At 36.1% G+C, this 17,063-nt stretch overlaps 2 protein-coding genes across 4 annotated transcripts in view; one reads left to right on the top strand and one right to left on the bottom strand.

Moving 5' to 3' along the window:
* Window positions 1-93: 93 nt before the first annotated feature.
* On the top strand, window positions 94-8,991 carry LOC105837923. Its single transcript, XM_028193063.2, is given in 6 exon segments — window positions 94-1,130; window positions 1,267-1,540; window positions 1,543-2,153; window positions 2,325-4,187; window positions 4,921-5,273; window positions 5,490-8,991. Coding segments are annotated over 6 exon segments (3,423 nt in total). The 5' UTR covers window positions 94-1,045; the 3' UTR covers window positions 5,727-8,991.
* LOC105837922 (guanine nucleotide-binding protein G(I)/G(S)/G(T) subunit beta-1) overlaps window positions 6,027-17,063 on the bottom strand; it is a 34,770-nt gene continuing 23,733 nt past the window's right edge. For all 3 annotated transcript variants that reach the window (XM_012683107.3, XM_012683108.3, XM_012683109.3), the window contains exons 3-7: window positions 15,857-16,002; window positions 14,943-15,236; window positions 14,327-14,528; window positions 13,992-14,208; window positions 6,027-13,809 (exon numbers count right to left, since the gene is read on the bottom strand). In XM_012683107.3, coding sequence (XP_012538561.1) covers window positions 13,703-13,809; window positions 13,992-14,208; window positions 14,327-14,528; window positions 14,943-15,236; window positions 15,857-16,002 — 966 coding nt within the window. In that variant the 3' untranslated portion in view covers window positions 6,027-13,702. The remainder of the gene's footprint in view (window positions 13,810-13,991; window positions 14,209-14,326; window positions 14,529-14,942; window positions 15,237-15,856; window positions 16,003-17,063) is intronic.

Here is a 17,063-nt window from a genome sequence, read left to right on the forward strand (position 1 = left end):
GGAATTGTTGCGTAAAATATGAAAAACCAAATAGTTTTAAAACCTTTTTGAAAATTTATTTTGCAGTAATCAATACTTTATGGGTAAAGATATTTTATGGTCGTTGATTATATAAATATGTAGTCAAAATTTCAAAATTTTTAATGATCAAAATGAGTTTCGCTTAAATCTAACAAATTTTAAATTTTGGTTCGCCGAGTATAGATTTTGGAATTTTTATTGCAAGTTCTTTATCAACAACCTTAAAAAATTGTATACAATAACATACAGGAATACAACAAGCATTTTGATCCGTCACATTAAATCCGCCACATTAAAATTAAGTAGCGATGTTTTTTTTTATATTCTTACGTTAAACCCAAAAAGAACCCCATTATCTTAATTTTTGTGGAACTTATACATGTATATGTATAATTTTCATTTTCACTCAATTTTTATGTGCAGAGATGAAACTCATAAGCGTGTCGATTTTTGTAAAAAGTCCTATTCTTTATCTTTAAAATGAGCCCAGAAAGAAGTTGCTACTTCTACTTTTATGGAAAATAAGAATTTTTGAAGAACCGGGATATATTTATTCCACCAGGTGCACGAAAGGGTTAAATATCAACTTGAAAAACTTTACTGTTAATCACATCATAAATAAAAAATTTCATAATGTCTATCTTCTCTTTTTACAGCTAAATTAAAAAAATGTTATTTACACATTAAAAAATATTTACATATTGTCACAAAATATCTATACGATACAAAATATTAAATTTCTTCGAAGTCTTATGTGTCGAAAACGGAGCAAAAGTTGAATTGTTTAGATTTTAGGAGACATGAAGTCGCTGCGCGTCTTGACGTTGACGGGCAATCCAGTGATCAAGCAGATAAAAATGTATCGCAAGACGATGATCCTTAAATGCAAGAATCTTCAGTATCTAGATGATCGACCGGTGTTCCCACGTGATCGTGCCTGCGCCGAGGCTTGGTAAATTTATCAGCCAGAACAACCTGAAAAGGTAATATCTCGTATTAGTCTTAAAACATCTTTGAATCCAGGATGCGCGGCGGTGTTGACGAGGAGCTGGCCGAGAGAAATCGATGGATCCAGGCGGAACAGAAGAAAATCAATGATAGTGTCACGGGTGAGTTAAAAGATTCGTTACTTGAGGCGGGCTATTCGAAATGGCCACCCTTATTCCCTTTGACTCCTTTCACCTGTTCTGTTCTCCGGATCTCGATCTTTGTTTACCTGTCGTACGTCGCGCCCGCCCTCGAAAGCCCTGATAAACAAAAGGAAGCTGTGCAAACCGGTCGAGACGTCCGAAAAGGAGGCGACGGATAAGAAGAAGAAGAAGGAGGAGGAAGAGGAGAAGGAGGAGGAGGAGGCTGAAGAAGTCGCCACGAAATCAAGCGCGCGCACCGCAACGAAGAGCAGCGGACTGGTAAGAACTAGTTTCGTCAAGGTCTGGTACAGAATTCGTGCTTTGAATAATATCATCACCATCGGTCCCGTCGGCTATTTGATCATTCCACGTAAAACCCGCACACCTTCCGATCTCCTGCACCCATAATATCGGCCATGATGAACACACCAAAGCTCGACCTGGAAAGAAAGAAAAAATCCGAGGCGCGATCCTTCCTCGGTTCCTGCGACTCTCCATCGTCGTCGTCGTCGTCATCGTCGGCAGACGAACAGCTTGCGAGCGACGAAGAAAACGAATACGCGCGGCAAAAAGGAGGCGAGGAAAGTGACGGAAGGAGGCCAATGGCGGAGCAAGAGAGAAAAGTTTCCGATGGAAACAACGAGGAACTTTTGTTGCCCTGGAAAGCTAAGGTATGTGATTCTTATCCTCTTGTAACGAATAAGAATTTAAGGAGAGATACAAAGTTGTTCATCTATTCCTCGTTCGACAAGGTTCGAGAAGAGATCCGACCGCGAACTCTGATCGAAGAAATAGCAAAATCCGAACGACATGTCGCCGATGACGCGGAAAGAAAATGCCAACAAATTTGGAATAATTGTAAAAGCGCACACGATTCACTCGATGTTTGTATCATCAATGGGGAGACTACTGCTTCTAGAAAAGTGATACTAGAATCACAAAGAGAAAAAGAAAAGACAGCGGATCTGCAAGCATCGATCAGTGGCAATAACGTAACGAATGGTAAGATTACATGTTAAAAATTAATTTTTCTGACGACGCCTTTTTAGGTACTAACTACTTTTCACCAATAAGAAACTACGCGTGTAAAGATAGAAAAATGTTTATATTATCTATAATTATTTTATTGTTATCTTGATTAAAGTTGACGAGCAGAACGTTGTTTTTTTACAGATCGTAAAAACGAGAGACCGTCTACCTGTTCAATATCGTGCGATACATCGGATTTAAAACAGGTGTTAGAAGAAAACCACAAATTTGCAAATACAGTCACCATGGTGAATGACGACGTATCAAATAAAAATACCCAGACCTATCAAAAAAAAGGCAAGAAACATCCGTTCGGTTCTAAACTTAGCAGCATCCGAGAAGAGATGAAGGAATTCTGCGACAGTATGGATAGGTTTGTTGACGAAAACAGGATAGTGTTCAAGAACGGCGAAGTGGAAGGATTCTGGGGCGAGAGGAAGGTAGCAGACGAGAATTTGCAGACTGATTTTATTGATGATAGCAAGATCCAAGAAAGCGAGACCAAGGTTTCCGCGAGCGAGGAAGATGAACTGCGATGGTGGTGCACCAAGGAAAGAAAACTGAAGGTCATGGAGATCTTAAAGAAACGGGAGGACGAAGCAAAAAGAAACAAAGTAGAAACAGAAAATACCGAAATGAATGAAAAATCCGATCGCTATTCATCGAAAGATAAAAAGCAGCCGACCGATATTACAGATGATTCTCAGGGTGTCTACGACTTGATGACACTGAAGACCTGCCTGCCAAATGCTCTTTCGGATTCGGCGGGAACATATTCTGTAAAGGACGCGGGAAGTTACGAATGCGAGCAATCTACAAAAATGGATCAAGAGGAATCGCGCGAAGTATTTAGCAGCCTCTTTGCCGAATTGAGAAATCGGGATTGCGTAAAGAAAGTACAAAAACCGAAAGTTTCAACTGAATTAATGGTTCTAGAGGAAAGATTGGATCACGAAAAATCAGCCATTGATACGGAGAAGAAAAGTGTCTCTACTCTCATCGATGTAAAAGATTTTGTTGATTCCGATGAACAATCGTTGAAACGCGAAAACATTGTACAGAGAGATTATTGTACAGAAGTCGAAATTTTGGAAGGCAAAGTTAATGATCTTTCATTCGAATTGTCGGAAGGAAAGAAAAATATCGATGAATCCGACGACGATTCCTTTAAGACGGCAATGTCCGTTCAAGAAGACTCACAATTTTCAGAAGGCAATTATGATTCTTTAGAAATTTTAAAATTGACTAATACGGAAAATAATTTGGACAAAATCATCGAATTAAGTTCAGTAAAAAATGAAAATATCGACCATTCGATAGACAATCGTCAAAAGGAAGTAATGTTAAATAAAGAGCATAACGACGCGATTTACGTGGATAAGATCAATGATGAAACAGAAAAACTTTTAGATAAAATGGAAATATTGGCGACAAAGCGAGGATTTTCAGCTGGAACTGAAAAATCTAATTCTCAAGTGAAATCGCTTGTTCGAAAGATGGATCATTTATCCTTAGAAAGAACGAGTCGCTCTTCAAGATTGATAGGTAAAAGAATTCGTGAAGCGGAAGATATCGAGGTCAGCAACAAAAAATCTTTCCTCATCGAGAAAATAAGTCCCGGAAGAAAATCGCCGGAAGAACGCAAATCTCGTAGTCAAATCTCTGAGAGATGCAGGCAACATTTAATAAAAGAAACAAAAAAATTCGCAAAGAAAGTTTCGCCGTTGATTGACACATGCATAACAAATTTGATAAAAGAAGCAGAAAACGCGGGCGAAAAGTCGCAATGCTATAAATATGAGCGTAGAAGTCTCGGAGAATATCTGCCATCTGATTTCGTTTCGATGATGGATCTTAGTAAACCCGCGGGCGATTTTAAAAAACGAGATAATTGTCGTGATAAGTATGGCGATAAATCCAGCGATGTAACAGATACATATTCTGAAAGACAAGAATTATCGATAGGACAAACGTTCAATTTAGAATCTACTAAGTCAGCTAATTCCGGTAAGATCAATACACAAAATAAAATTATATATAATAAATATATAGTAATAATAATAAATATATGTTATAAAAATATATATATAATACAGTTTAAGAAAAAAGACTTTAATATCAAAATGAGACTATATAATTTCTTAGTTTTCTGAATGCTGAATATGAATCCGGTTTCCAATTGCTTCATTACATCATAATTTTGAGAAATTTACAATCAAAGTTGCAAAAAGATTATTTTCATGTACTTTATCGTACACAACTACAAAATGTGACATGCTGGACGAGCTTTATTGTAATAAAAATTAAAGATATATTTCTTAAGATTCAATCTTCAAAAATGTATAGAAGTCTTTCATAATATTAAACACAAATCTAATTCTAAAATTGATTAACTAAAATTATTATAGTTGTGAAAATAAAATAAAGTTTGAATTTTAGCAAAAGTTATATAAGGATTTTTCATACACGTACTCTTATTTAACCTAATAATAAATAACTCATCATAGTCGACATAAAAAATTCCTGTTGAAAGTTGAATATTCTAACATACTTAATTTTGATTCTCAAAAAACTTCTCCAGCATATCAGACTTAACTGCAAATTTTGTTAAATTGTGATAGATTTGAAAATCGGATTTGTATTCCAAAAATTTATAGAAAAAAGTCTTGTTTTTGATGTTATCTGTTTGGACTGTAATTTAAAATTAAACATTATCTTGAACTATGTTTATTTATTTTAGATATCCAATCCCTTGCTAATCTTTTACGCCAATCCGAAAACTGTAAACCGGAATCAACTGCAATAAATGATAATATATCACTTTACAAAGAATTTTGTGATCATTTACACGAATTAGAGAGCAAAAAAGAATTGTTGATTAAGCCAGATTTCACAATAGATCAAGACTCAAAAGAACTGTTGTCTGAAAATAAATTATCACAAGAAACAGAATGTTCCATAAAGAAATCAGTTAAACCGCTGATCGAAGTGATTTCTACAACGTCTAAAGATTCTGAACAATCTTTCGAACAAAAAGAAATTAAGCAACACTCGCACAACTCACAAACTACTTTCCATTGTCAACAAAACAATGTTAGTATAACTTATATATATATATATAAAAGAAAATTACTATGTTATATACCTATAAACATTATATACGTAATTGTTTCTATACTTTTGGTTCTTAGAAATTTTTAATTACAGTTGATTATATAACATTAATTAATAATATTTATTCATTTCAGCAGTATAATTGCCAAGAAGGGGATTATATAACATTAATTATATTGATTACATTACCTTCAGGTTGTCCTCGGAGAGTCCAAAGAGATGGTTCAGATTACGGATGATTTTGAAGAGCATATTAATCAAGAAAGTGCACTTAATTCGAAAAAGGAAATAAAAGTCGAAACGTGTTCAACATCATGTTCAGTAGAAATCACAGAATGCAAGAAAGAGTGTGTATTGCCAAATGAAGAATGCAAAACTGTCACGACAAATATGAAAAAGAGTATAGAAATGCAAGTTGCACAGGAGAATTAGAATAAATCAAAGTTTAACTACATTATTCTTAAGTAAACAATTAATATATTTAACGCATGTTGAATGCATGAGGATATTGTAAAACAGGAAATGAACTTTACTTTTGAAGAAGCAAGTTTTCACAGAATAGAGATTTTGTTAAGTGATATAACGTTAGTTTAAGTTCATATAGAATGTTCAATATTTCTCTTGCTCTTCTGTTTTGAAATAAATATATTACTTTCATAAAATTCGTTATAAATGCGGGAATTTCGAAACTTCGTCGAAAGAAACGACAGGTGGTGGAACGGGTCGACCTTCTACTACGTACACTTTATTTTTGTGTCCACACTCACATCAATTATATAATCATAATAATCATAATAACCATAATAATAATGACAATGACGGTGATGTCGATGAACCGTAATTAATAATAGCAATAATAATTAATCTGTAATTATGTGCAATGATAAACGGTCGCACGCGAAAGAAATGGTAATCTGTCACGTTTAAATATATTATATCTTTACCGTATCGCCTCTCTCGTCAGCCTATGGCTTCCAAACAGATCCTAGATGGATCTCGGACCGCTTATTCCTGCAGAAGCTATCATCTTGTCACTTGGCAAGAAGCTCTTGATATTATAATATCTTTATATAGAGTGATACCGCGTGTAAAACGAAATTGTCCCCCTTTGTCGTCAGATTTCTTTCGTCTCTATCACTTCCCGTTTTTTTCGCGCACTTTATCTTGTTACTTATAAAAGGGATTTATACGAATGTATATCCCTCCTTCATCCCAAACAAACATAAGGACTACGTATCCGCTATAGGATCGTTTATAATAATAGATTTATAAATATGCATGTATATATCACCTCGCTCCTCCGCACAGGCACGCAAAAATCAAATTTGGTATCTTGTTTCTGTTTTTTTTTCTCTTTTTTTTGTTCTCCTCTCTCCTCACACTCTTACGTAAGTTAATTGTAGTTCTCATGCGCCTCTTCTCTTTCTCGCTCGCATTCTCGTTTGCTCCCTATAATTGTAAGTTATTCTTCGGAACGTGTGTCTCTCGAATGTCGATCAAGTGCGGATCAGTGAGAATGAGAGAATCGCGACGATTCGGGATATTAGGTTTTCTCTTGTGTGAACGTGTGACTCTTGTCGTCATCGCCCATCGATCGGCGCTTCATCGACACTTACACGTCTCTTTGGGTTTATCGTTTCGTACTATCGTTATCGCGATCGCATTTATGGTTGTTAACCGTCGCGGTTAATGGATTATTTGATGTATTACAGTCCTTACACCTTACGACTTATGGTTTACGTTACAGAGAGTATCTTACATGCTAAGTTTCTCTTTCCAAGAATTGGAAAGTTTCCCGGTTTTTTTGTTCTTTCTTTTGTCCCTTTGTTGTAGGGTCATCAACTTCATCGTCTAATACGTACAGTTCGTCGATATTAAAATCGAATGGCGCCTTTGTGAGAAACGTGCTTCTTAGTATCTGCTTTATTCCTCAAGGGAAAATATAAAAGAAGCAATTATCCTCAGACACAGACTTAATGCCGGTTACCCTAATTTGCAATCACGAAGTAAAAGCAACGAAACTCTGTGTCATACCTGTCGTCATCTTTACTTTTGTTTATTTTGCAACTTGGTTATTTATAATAGATCGTTTAATTATTTTGACACTGAAAAAACGCGTCAGTCTTTTGCTCTGATGCAATAAAAATAAATCCTCTCCCACCATTTCTTCCATCATACTTTTTCTCATACTTGTTCCCGGTTCGGACGAAGCTTCGTCGTAACTTAATGATTAAAAGCGATGCACTTTTATTTTGTAAAAAGGGCGCGATTTAACGCCCTCGTGAATAAATTCTGGCAAACTTTGTACTTTGATAATTATTTTATAAGTAACATTATGATTGTAACATCGCGGAAAACTGGGATGAAAAGAGAAAGATAAGTAAAGCAATATTAATTTTATATCGAAAAGATATACAAATCAAATGTTTAGTCTCAAGATATGTTTCGAATATCATTGAATGACATTATCTAACGTGTTAAAATAGATTTTGTTTTATCTTAAATGGGATTATACCGTATTTAATTTACGTTAAAAAACATGAAAAAGTTAAAGTGCACAAAAATACAGCAAGATCATCAATTCCCCGCTTTTCTCCTTCATGATTGCAGATCGAATGCACCAGACTTTCGTAACGCTAGATTTACAATAAAATCACGTAAAAATCGTTAGACGATTTAAGGCGCGTGTCTAAAAGAAACTGTACAAAACCATAACGTTTCAGTGATGAAGTTCATAAAAAATGCCGTTCTCTCATTTGAATTTCGGATCGTTATTAGAGTTATCACGTCTTATGTCAATGGAAAACGCTGTGAAGGAATCGATTTCACGCTTAATATTAATAACACGCTTAATATTAATAACAAAAAGTTTGTGTCTCAAATTCGCAATTCGTTTAGAAGGATTCGCACTCACGTTTGCATGCACATTTTTTAAAGATATATTTACGTCTGTAATAAAAAAAAATTTTACCAATCGTGCGCTCATCGTTTCCTCGACACCAGTTTGCGATGTTTTTTTTTTTTGGCATAATAATCAGGCGCTAGAATGCAATAAATGATTTGTAACAAAACGCAGTTGGCAATTGAATCTTTAATCAATATTCATATACTTGCGATGATTTCGACAAATAGTCAAATAGTTTATCGCAGCCTCCACTTATTGCAGATCTGAAACGCATTCGAACTTACACCGTTACACCTGTCATCTTAAATTATAGAGAGAAAAACGCGCAAAAGAGGCGGTCAAGCGATTTTCTCGTTTATCCGTTCACATGCAAACCATGCAAGAGATTTTCGAAATAAAATAATTAATCAAAAGCTCCTACTCATTCAGCGCAATTTTTATTACGCATTATTTATGAGAAAAGCTGCAACGAGGGAATTTAGATACGTTCTCCGAGATGATTTTTAATTGTACGCGAATCCTTTTAATTATGCTCATCGAATAAATGGGCTATACCGCTTGATTTTCTACATAGGTGATCTATTTGATGACCAGTGAACGGAAGCAGATGATTTTTTTATGCTCGCTTTTAAATCATCTTTAGGTTGTTTTTCGCGTGAGCTTCACTATTGCGGAATGTTATCAGATATCATATTACCTTGATGACTTTTCTGGCAAAAGTTTAAGTAAATAGATATTACATAGCATAAAAATGTAATTATATGTATGTGTGAGTAAACAGAGATCTCAATTTTTTTCTACCGAAATGATCTATCCAATGACCAATCAAAGTGGGTAGATAATGTTTGTTGAAAGAATTATTTCTGAACTATTTTTTTTCGCACAAGCTTTTCTACCGCGGAATATTATTGGACGTTACGTTACGCGAAAAAAGTTCAAATAATGTAATATCGAAAGATAATAACGCAGTTCATTACAACAGAAATAATATAATTACGTGTATGTATAGAGACACCTCTCTTCGTATTTAAAACATCTAGATGGAATGGAATCACTCGATACAGGGTAAAGAAAAATTTTGAAATTCATTCCCGATTCAAATACAATGATTATCCATCGCTATAACTCGACGAAATTCATCTTTCCTCGACAGATCTGCGAAACAATTCCTCCTATCGTGCGATGATAATAAATTCTGCAACAGGGACATCCACGAGATATAACATAATTATATGATAAGAAATAAGTGTGATTTATCAACGATGAAAATCGTTATGCTTCGAATATTCATGCGCCTCGTGGAAATGTCCTCTGTGGCAAAGTGACTATAGGCGAATGACCTAGGCTAACCGTCAATAGTGATTAATTATCATTATTTATATATACGTATATATATTTTTATATATAAAAAAGTGATGAAATCTTTGTAACTATCTACCAGTTAACAGTAAAGACGTGTCTTGCTCCTCAATTTTCTGTTGCGGTCGAGTGAATGTACTACATTTCCCTTTGAATAATGTTCACCAATAATCTCCACTCGATCTTCATCGATGCACTTTTCACTCTTCACGTCTTAGTTGTTTTACACGGCTACTTGCTCCTCTTGCGTATTTCTTTTTTAAACTTCAACAGTGGCTTGCACGTTTAGTGTTTTATGTATAATACACGTATTATATATCGTAATTTATTATATATCGTAAATTATTCTTTTTCTTTGTGCATAACTTGAAAGAGGCAGTATTCCCGACGGCTTCTCGTCGTCCATCGTAAAACAAGTCACGAAAGTGTCGTCGGCACGTTCTTCATGTTTCTTCCCTTTCTTTCCTCCTTCCCCCCCCCTCCCTTTATTTAATTATATGTATGTGTATACCAGTGATGATTACTCTATAATTGAAATAGGACCCAACGTCAATTTTCTAGACCTCGTTTTAGCACGTTATCTTAAGACATTAACAAATGTGAGTAGTGAAAGAAATCAAAATATGTATGTTCAAAATCAAAACGTAAAGAAAACGTCAGATTAATGAAACTATAAAAGACACATGATATGTCATTTGCGAAGGGAGGAAACAGAAAGCGAAGAAGCGATAAAAAAAATAACGGAAACGCCACTTTTGATTCTTTTTTCAAACACATTTTATTCTTTATTTTTAAAAGCTCAAAAAAAAAGGGAAAGATGCTTTTACCAGAGCTGTCTTCATACCGTTATTTTTCCTCCTACATCGTATTGATATAAGCATGAGTGCAACATTTTCGAAAGGGAAAAATAAATTAAACAGTTAAAACAGATTTCGCAATCTTATTCGCGCAAACAAGAAAACATTTCGAAAAAATATTTCTGCTTACAATTTTACCTGTCGGTCTTCTTTCATTTTTCACGCGCATGCCATTATATGACTAGAGGCTTAATAATTTGTTAATTTTGTATCATCGGTATTATTTCTTTTTTATGTTTGTACCAAAAGTAAGAAACCATATCGTTTCCTTCAAGGTACAAAATGGAAAAAATTTGGCCCCTTCGGGAAAGCCACGGAATCGCGAAATGCAAAAGCACAGATCTGTTTCCATTAATCTGTTCGCTAAAATTTCCTATTCCTTCGTAATTCTCTGTTCTACGATTATTCCTTCTTTCGCTTTGAAGCTATTTCAAAAATACCGAAAAGTGGACGCCTTATTTTAATTTCCGTCGTGCATTTTTAACGTAGAGCGCCCAGTCTTACATCGAACTTTGGAAAAATTCTTAATTATACAAAGAATCGAAGGAACAAGGATCTTGTCTCTCGAGGCGGAGAAAGAATATTTGCCCGTTTGATATCTAACATTACAAAGCACTACATAAGCGAGATTAGTTTATATATACGTGTAAAAATGAACCAATTTTGCGAAATTTTAACATGTTCAAGATTTATAACATCTCTTGAAAAACGAAGATTGGTGCTCGCTTGCTCCGAAGCTAGGTTACTTATTTTTGATTCCACTGGGAAAGAAATGTTTTGATAGTCGCTTTCCGGAATCCACAGTCCTTTTTCCCTCAATTTCAGTAACCAATACATCCCATTGTAATTTTTATTATAATACACAATTTTTCATGTGTATAAATCATATTTTTTATTTACAATTAAAAAAGATTCACAAAATCCCATCAAATTAAGATATTTGTTTACTGTAAATAAAGAGCAAATCGTATTATATAATTACACATATGTGTATGATAAATATACAAAATTGTTAAAAAAGGAAAAAAGACACTGCTTAAACGTGGTTACCGGAAGGCAATTAAATTATATAATATTAAGAAAAACCACCGATCTTATGTACTTATATATTAAATATTAATAATTATAAATTACGATCATCGTTAATATTAATAGTATAATCATTATCATTAATAATATAATTTTAAATGCATACACAGTTTCAACATTTATTTCTGACAAAAAAGAATAGAACAGAGGAGCTAAAGAAGGGGAAGGAAAATGATGATAGTACGGAAACGGGATGCAAATGAAAGTTATTAGGAAAAAAATATGTACTTATATGTTACGAAAAAGATCATAAAAAACAATGTACGTATGATATAAAAAAATATTTTTAAAAAAATAATGATAAAAGGGAGAGAAAGTTTAGTCTCGCGGCCCTTTTTATTAACCTGGGATTCTTTGGGTCCTATTTCAAAGGTACTTTTAGCACGACTCTTTCGATCGGAGAGCACGTGCCCGCCTCGTGCACGAGAATTGATTGGCGTTCAATCGACAGTAGGGAAGAGATACCGCCGAGACGACAGTCGGGGATTAATTCTCTCCTTCTCGCCGTTGCCGTAGAGATAACTGGACAGAGGGCGGGGGGAGAATGGTTTTAGGTATGGACACTATGAACTAAACGATTACACATTACATTAAACGTATTCGACACTTTACGCTGGCCCATCATTTTATGCGATCGTAACGCGTTTGTGATGCAAAAGCATATGAAACCCGATTTGCTCACTCCCAAATTTTAGTACGCTGCTCCTAGTTTTCTAGTAATTCTTCCGTGAACGTCAACGTCCAGATGAATTATTTATCAAAGGAGCAACTCTATTCTATATGTTCAGTATTCATTTCGCGCGTCTCGTGTCACTTTTTCCTTTTTTTTTGATTGACAATTGGCCGCGCGCCTCGCTCTCATTTTCACGCTTTCATAGCTCTCTTGTTCGATCTCTCTTACAACATGCTCAATCACTCTCGCATTCGCAAAAAACGCGGGGCGGCCTATGGCAGAGGTCTATACAAAATAAATAACGATACATCTATAAAATCAATCGAGAGGATCGTGGTGCTAGTAATCGTAATAATAGTAATAGTGGTGCAAAGTCGGCGTATCTTATCATGGTAAGAAAAGTGATATCATTTTTTCATATATATATATTTCTCTTCTTTTCCGCTCAAATATTCGGTACTCATGCACGAGGGCAAAGCTCATGTGACGAGTATGTGCGACTTGGATTTGTTTCGATGCTGCTGGACGATCTGCACCGTTTTCCTCCGTTTTCATGTGTAAGTGTATGCAATTCGCATCGTGAATCTCCATCGATACAAATGTGCGTTGAATATGCGCCGTATAAACTTGAACGCATCATCACGGGATTATTACGAGTTTGGCCGTGCTTGCTTCTTATCTTCGAGTCACGACGCAGTGTTACGATTACGTATCGTGCCCGATAAAATCTCATTTAGGGCATTGAAAAAGCAATCCGCAGCTAACCGCCGGAGCAATCATTAACAGCGTTTCTTCGGCAGTGAACGCTTGAACTCTTGATACGAGATGGAAATCTCTTGACGATCGTCGGCACGAGATTGTTGTCCTTCGAACTTCAGTATTCTCGACTGAAAGTACCCCCATGGGAAAAAACTATTAAGTCATGCAACAGCACGTGCCTCTCGAAGATTCGCGAAGAAAGTCCTTGAGAAAGGGGAGGATAAAAAGAAAGTCTGCGCCTAGTGCCGCGTAGAATTTTTTTACTGTCGGCCTTGTCGGCACTTATTCTTACGTCTCGTCCTGCGCTGTGTGCTCTTCTATCGCAATGTATCTTCATATACGACTCAACTAGAGTCATTTCTTCCTAGAAACGATGATATTCGTGATCCTTCTTGCCAACTTTATCACGTCGCCAGATCAGGCCAAGTACGATGCGCTTGTCGCGGAAATCTTTTTCACCAACACAATCCAAAACGTTCTTAAAATTGCCGTTGTTGCTGTTGCCGCTGTTGTCATAGGTCTTTATACGAACATAATTATTATTGTTGTTGCTACTGCTGCGGTTGCTGCTGCTACTGCTGCTAATCCGGTATTCAAAGTTTCTGATCAGCGTCAACTCCAGTGAACCTGGCGGGTTGTTCGCCAGCGTCGTAACTGCTGGCACGCCGACTTGCTCGGTGGTCAGATGGTGGTACTTGATTCTTATGTTATATACTGGTTGACTGTAGTTGGTTCTTTGAAGGAACGTCCTGGAGCGAACCCCAAGTTAGTTCCAAATGCGTAGGAACGAATCCCAGGATCCTGTCGCCACTGCCATGCCATCTTCCGTAACGCCGAGACAAGACACGCGATTGTCATGCCCAGCAAGAATTCCTAGTAAACAAAAGTACAATAAATATTTTTAAATAAATTATCAAGAGCATTATCTTTTGTTCAAATATTAAACTTATTGAAAATAGCCAATCTGAAGAGAAATAATCATTGAGAGAGAAGGGCCTCGAATAAAATCTCTCTTCTCTCTAGAGGAGAGTGCTATATCCGTGAGATCAACTCACCAGCTCGCTCCGTCTTCATAGAGTCCCAAACGTTACAATTGAAATCGTCATAGCCTGCCAGCAATAATCTACCGCTCTTACTAAAAGCTACGCTGGTAATGCCACAAATGATATTGTCGTGACTGTACATCGCGAGTTCCTGATCCGCCCTGATGTCGAAAAGTCTGCAGGTCGCGTCATCCGAGCCTGTCGCGAAGGCGTATCCATTCGGGAAGAACTATAAATAATACATCCAAATTGTCAAACTAATCTTTAGTTAAATATTTCTTTAGTTGAATATTAAAAAGTATTAATGTACATTATGAGTTCTTCATTTTTTTAACGCAATATCTCACCGTGACGGCGTTTATATCACTCTCGTGACCAGGAAAGGTCTGCTTACAGGAACCTTCACGAATGTCCCACAATTTCGCGCTGGCGTCGCACGCACCGGACACGAAGGTGCGTGAATCCGGCGCCAACGATAGGGACATCACGTCGCCAGTATGTCCAATGAACGAGGTACACTGCTGGCCAGTTTCGATGTCCCACAAAGCACTGAATCAAAACAATTTAACGTTCTAGTTCGCATCATAATCTTCAGAAGTCTTCATCGGAAATGTTGTAAAAGAGAGTTTAAGAGTAGAAAGAAAAAAGATTAATTTTTCATCGCTTTTTGTATACTTTTATCGAGTTTCCGCATTTGTTAAATGTAATTATTTGCATTTTATAAAACGTATTCAAAAGTACATCAATTACGCGAACGTATTTACTTTAATTCTTCTGAACTAAAAAAAAGTTCTACAATTTCCATTTTATTTTATGCATTAAAATTTTATATTTTTATATATTAAAATTTTTTATTTTGTCTTGCAAAGTTTTAGAAATAGCAAATCTGTATATAAAGGATATAGAATTTTTCTGTTGTAGCAATTTCTGATCGTTTGTTATAAATTTCTAGATAATACTTACCAAGTCATATCGCCGGAGCTGGTAACGATTTGGTTGTCGTCGTAGAATCGACAGCAGGACAAGTACCCAGTGTGACCTGGAAGTTCTCTGCTCACCCGTACATTTCCTTCCCTAGTTTTAAGACTATAGATGGAACAAATATTGTCCAACCCGCCGCACGCCACGTAACTACCCGAAGGAGCGTACGCACAAGTCATTACCCATGAAGACCGTAATGGGATCGCGTGAACCTTATTGGTGGTATAACTATCCCAAACGATCAGTTTGCCATCTTGCGATGCGGAGACTAGGTTCCTATGCACGACACACAAAATATATGCTGATAAAAACTCAACGCAATAAAAAGAAAAACAATTTTTGAACAATTTTACAAGGCTAACCTAATATACAAAATGAAGATCTGTCTGCAAATACTCTAAAAAATAATAGTATGAGTTTGATATCAATGGATATGAATCTGGATTTAACCCTTCGCAGATACGTAAAGATTTAAAAACCAAGGTAATTTTTAAACTTTGGATTGTTTCATAGATAATAAACAAAAGAAACTTATCGACCAAAGAACGCTGTGTTTTATCAATCGAGTTTATAGCAGAGGCAGGCAAAAATCAACGATCTTCAAATTTTCATGATGTCTGCGAAAAACTAATATTTCATGTTCATATATTTTTACCAAGTTATATTTATAAACATGTTGAAAAAAGCTGTCACTTCTTACGATGTAGTATTGCGAACATCAATGATGATAATTGTATAAATATCATGATTTTTTTAGAGTAAATGTATACGTTTCTATTTTCTTCAATTCCTCCCGTCTCAATATCGACTATTACTAAAATTTTGTTCACGTTAAAACAACTACTAGTTTTGTATGTCTAATCATCGAATCATCGTGTTTACATTTAATGTCATACCTCGAGTCACTTCCCCAGTGCATCGCATAAATTTTAGCTAAATGACCGCGAAGCGTACGTCTCGTTCGCATTTGTATGCGACCGATGGGTTCCATGCCCGACGTGGCCTGGGCCAAGTTTGTGTCGCATGCTGCTTTCCTGGCATCCTGCAACATGAGATCACAATTTGTAAATTTACATCAGAATATGTGTTTTTCACGTTTAATTTTTACTATACGCAATAAGTTTCATGATAAAAAAGAGATAGTCATATTGCATGCAATTATTCATTACTGTAAGTCGCGTGAAGTACGAGAAATCTTATGTGTACATCGTCGTATCACTCAATAATAATTAAAGCTTCAAGATTTCATATTGAAGTAACATCTTAATTGGAAAATAACGTTAGTAGCGGATACACATCGCGAAAATTTAATAAATTCCACGTGAAAACTTCATTAATGTCATGCCCGCGTGTACAAGGGTTCAGCACAAAAGGTCAGACGACGACCACGACCGAACATGAATCGCTAAATAGAATGTTGAAAATTTTCCATGAATTTGAGGGAATTAAAAAAGAAGTTATGAAGAAGAAAATTACGATAAATTGTCAATGGCAATCACATGGATTTAATATAATGCCGTAATACGACTTTTGAACTGACCTTTAAAATCAGATTATAATATAGTAGTATTTAAAATAATTTAATAACATGAGTATATTGAATATAACTCTTTACCTTCAGTATGTATTTAAAATATATTAAAAATATATATAAAACCATTATTAAATGACTTCTAAAATAAGATTGCACTATTCTATTGCATAATTCAATTTATAATAAATTTTATCGTACATTTGATCTATGCTTTTCTCGATAAGAAATCACACACACACACACACACACACACACGCACGCACGCACGCACGCACGCACGCACGCACGCACGCACGCACGCACGCACGCACGCACGCACGCACGCACGCACGCACGCACGCACGCACGCACGCACGCACGCACGCACGCACGCACGCACGCACGCACGCACGCACGCACGCACGCACGCACGCACGCACGCACGCACGCACGCACGCACGCACGCACGCACGCACGCACGCACGCACGCACGCACGCACGCACGCACGCACACACACACACACACACACACACACACAGAGAGAGAGAGAGAGAAAGAATATCAAAAATATCATTTAATAAATCAATCA

The sequence above is a fragment of the Monomorium pharaonis genome, chromosome 9, assembly GCF_013373865.1.
Source record: "Monomorium pharaonis isolate MP-MQ-018 chromosome 9, ASM1337386v2, whole genome shotgun sequence".
NCBI lineage: Eukaryota > Metazoa > Arthropoda > Insecta > Hymenoptera > Formicidae > Monomorium > Monomorium pharaonis.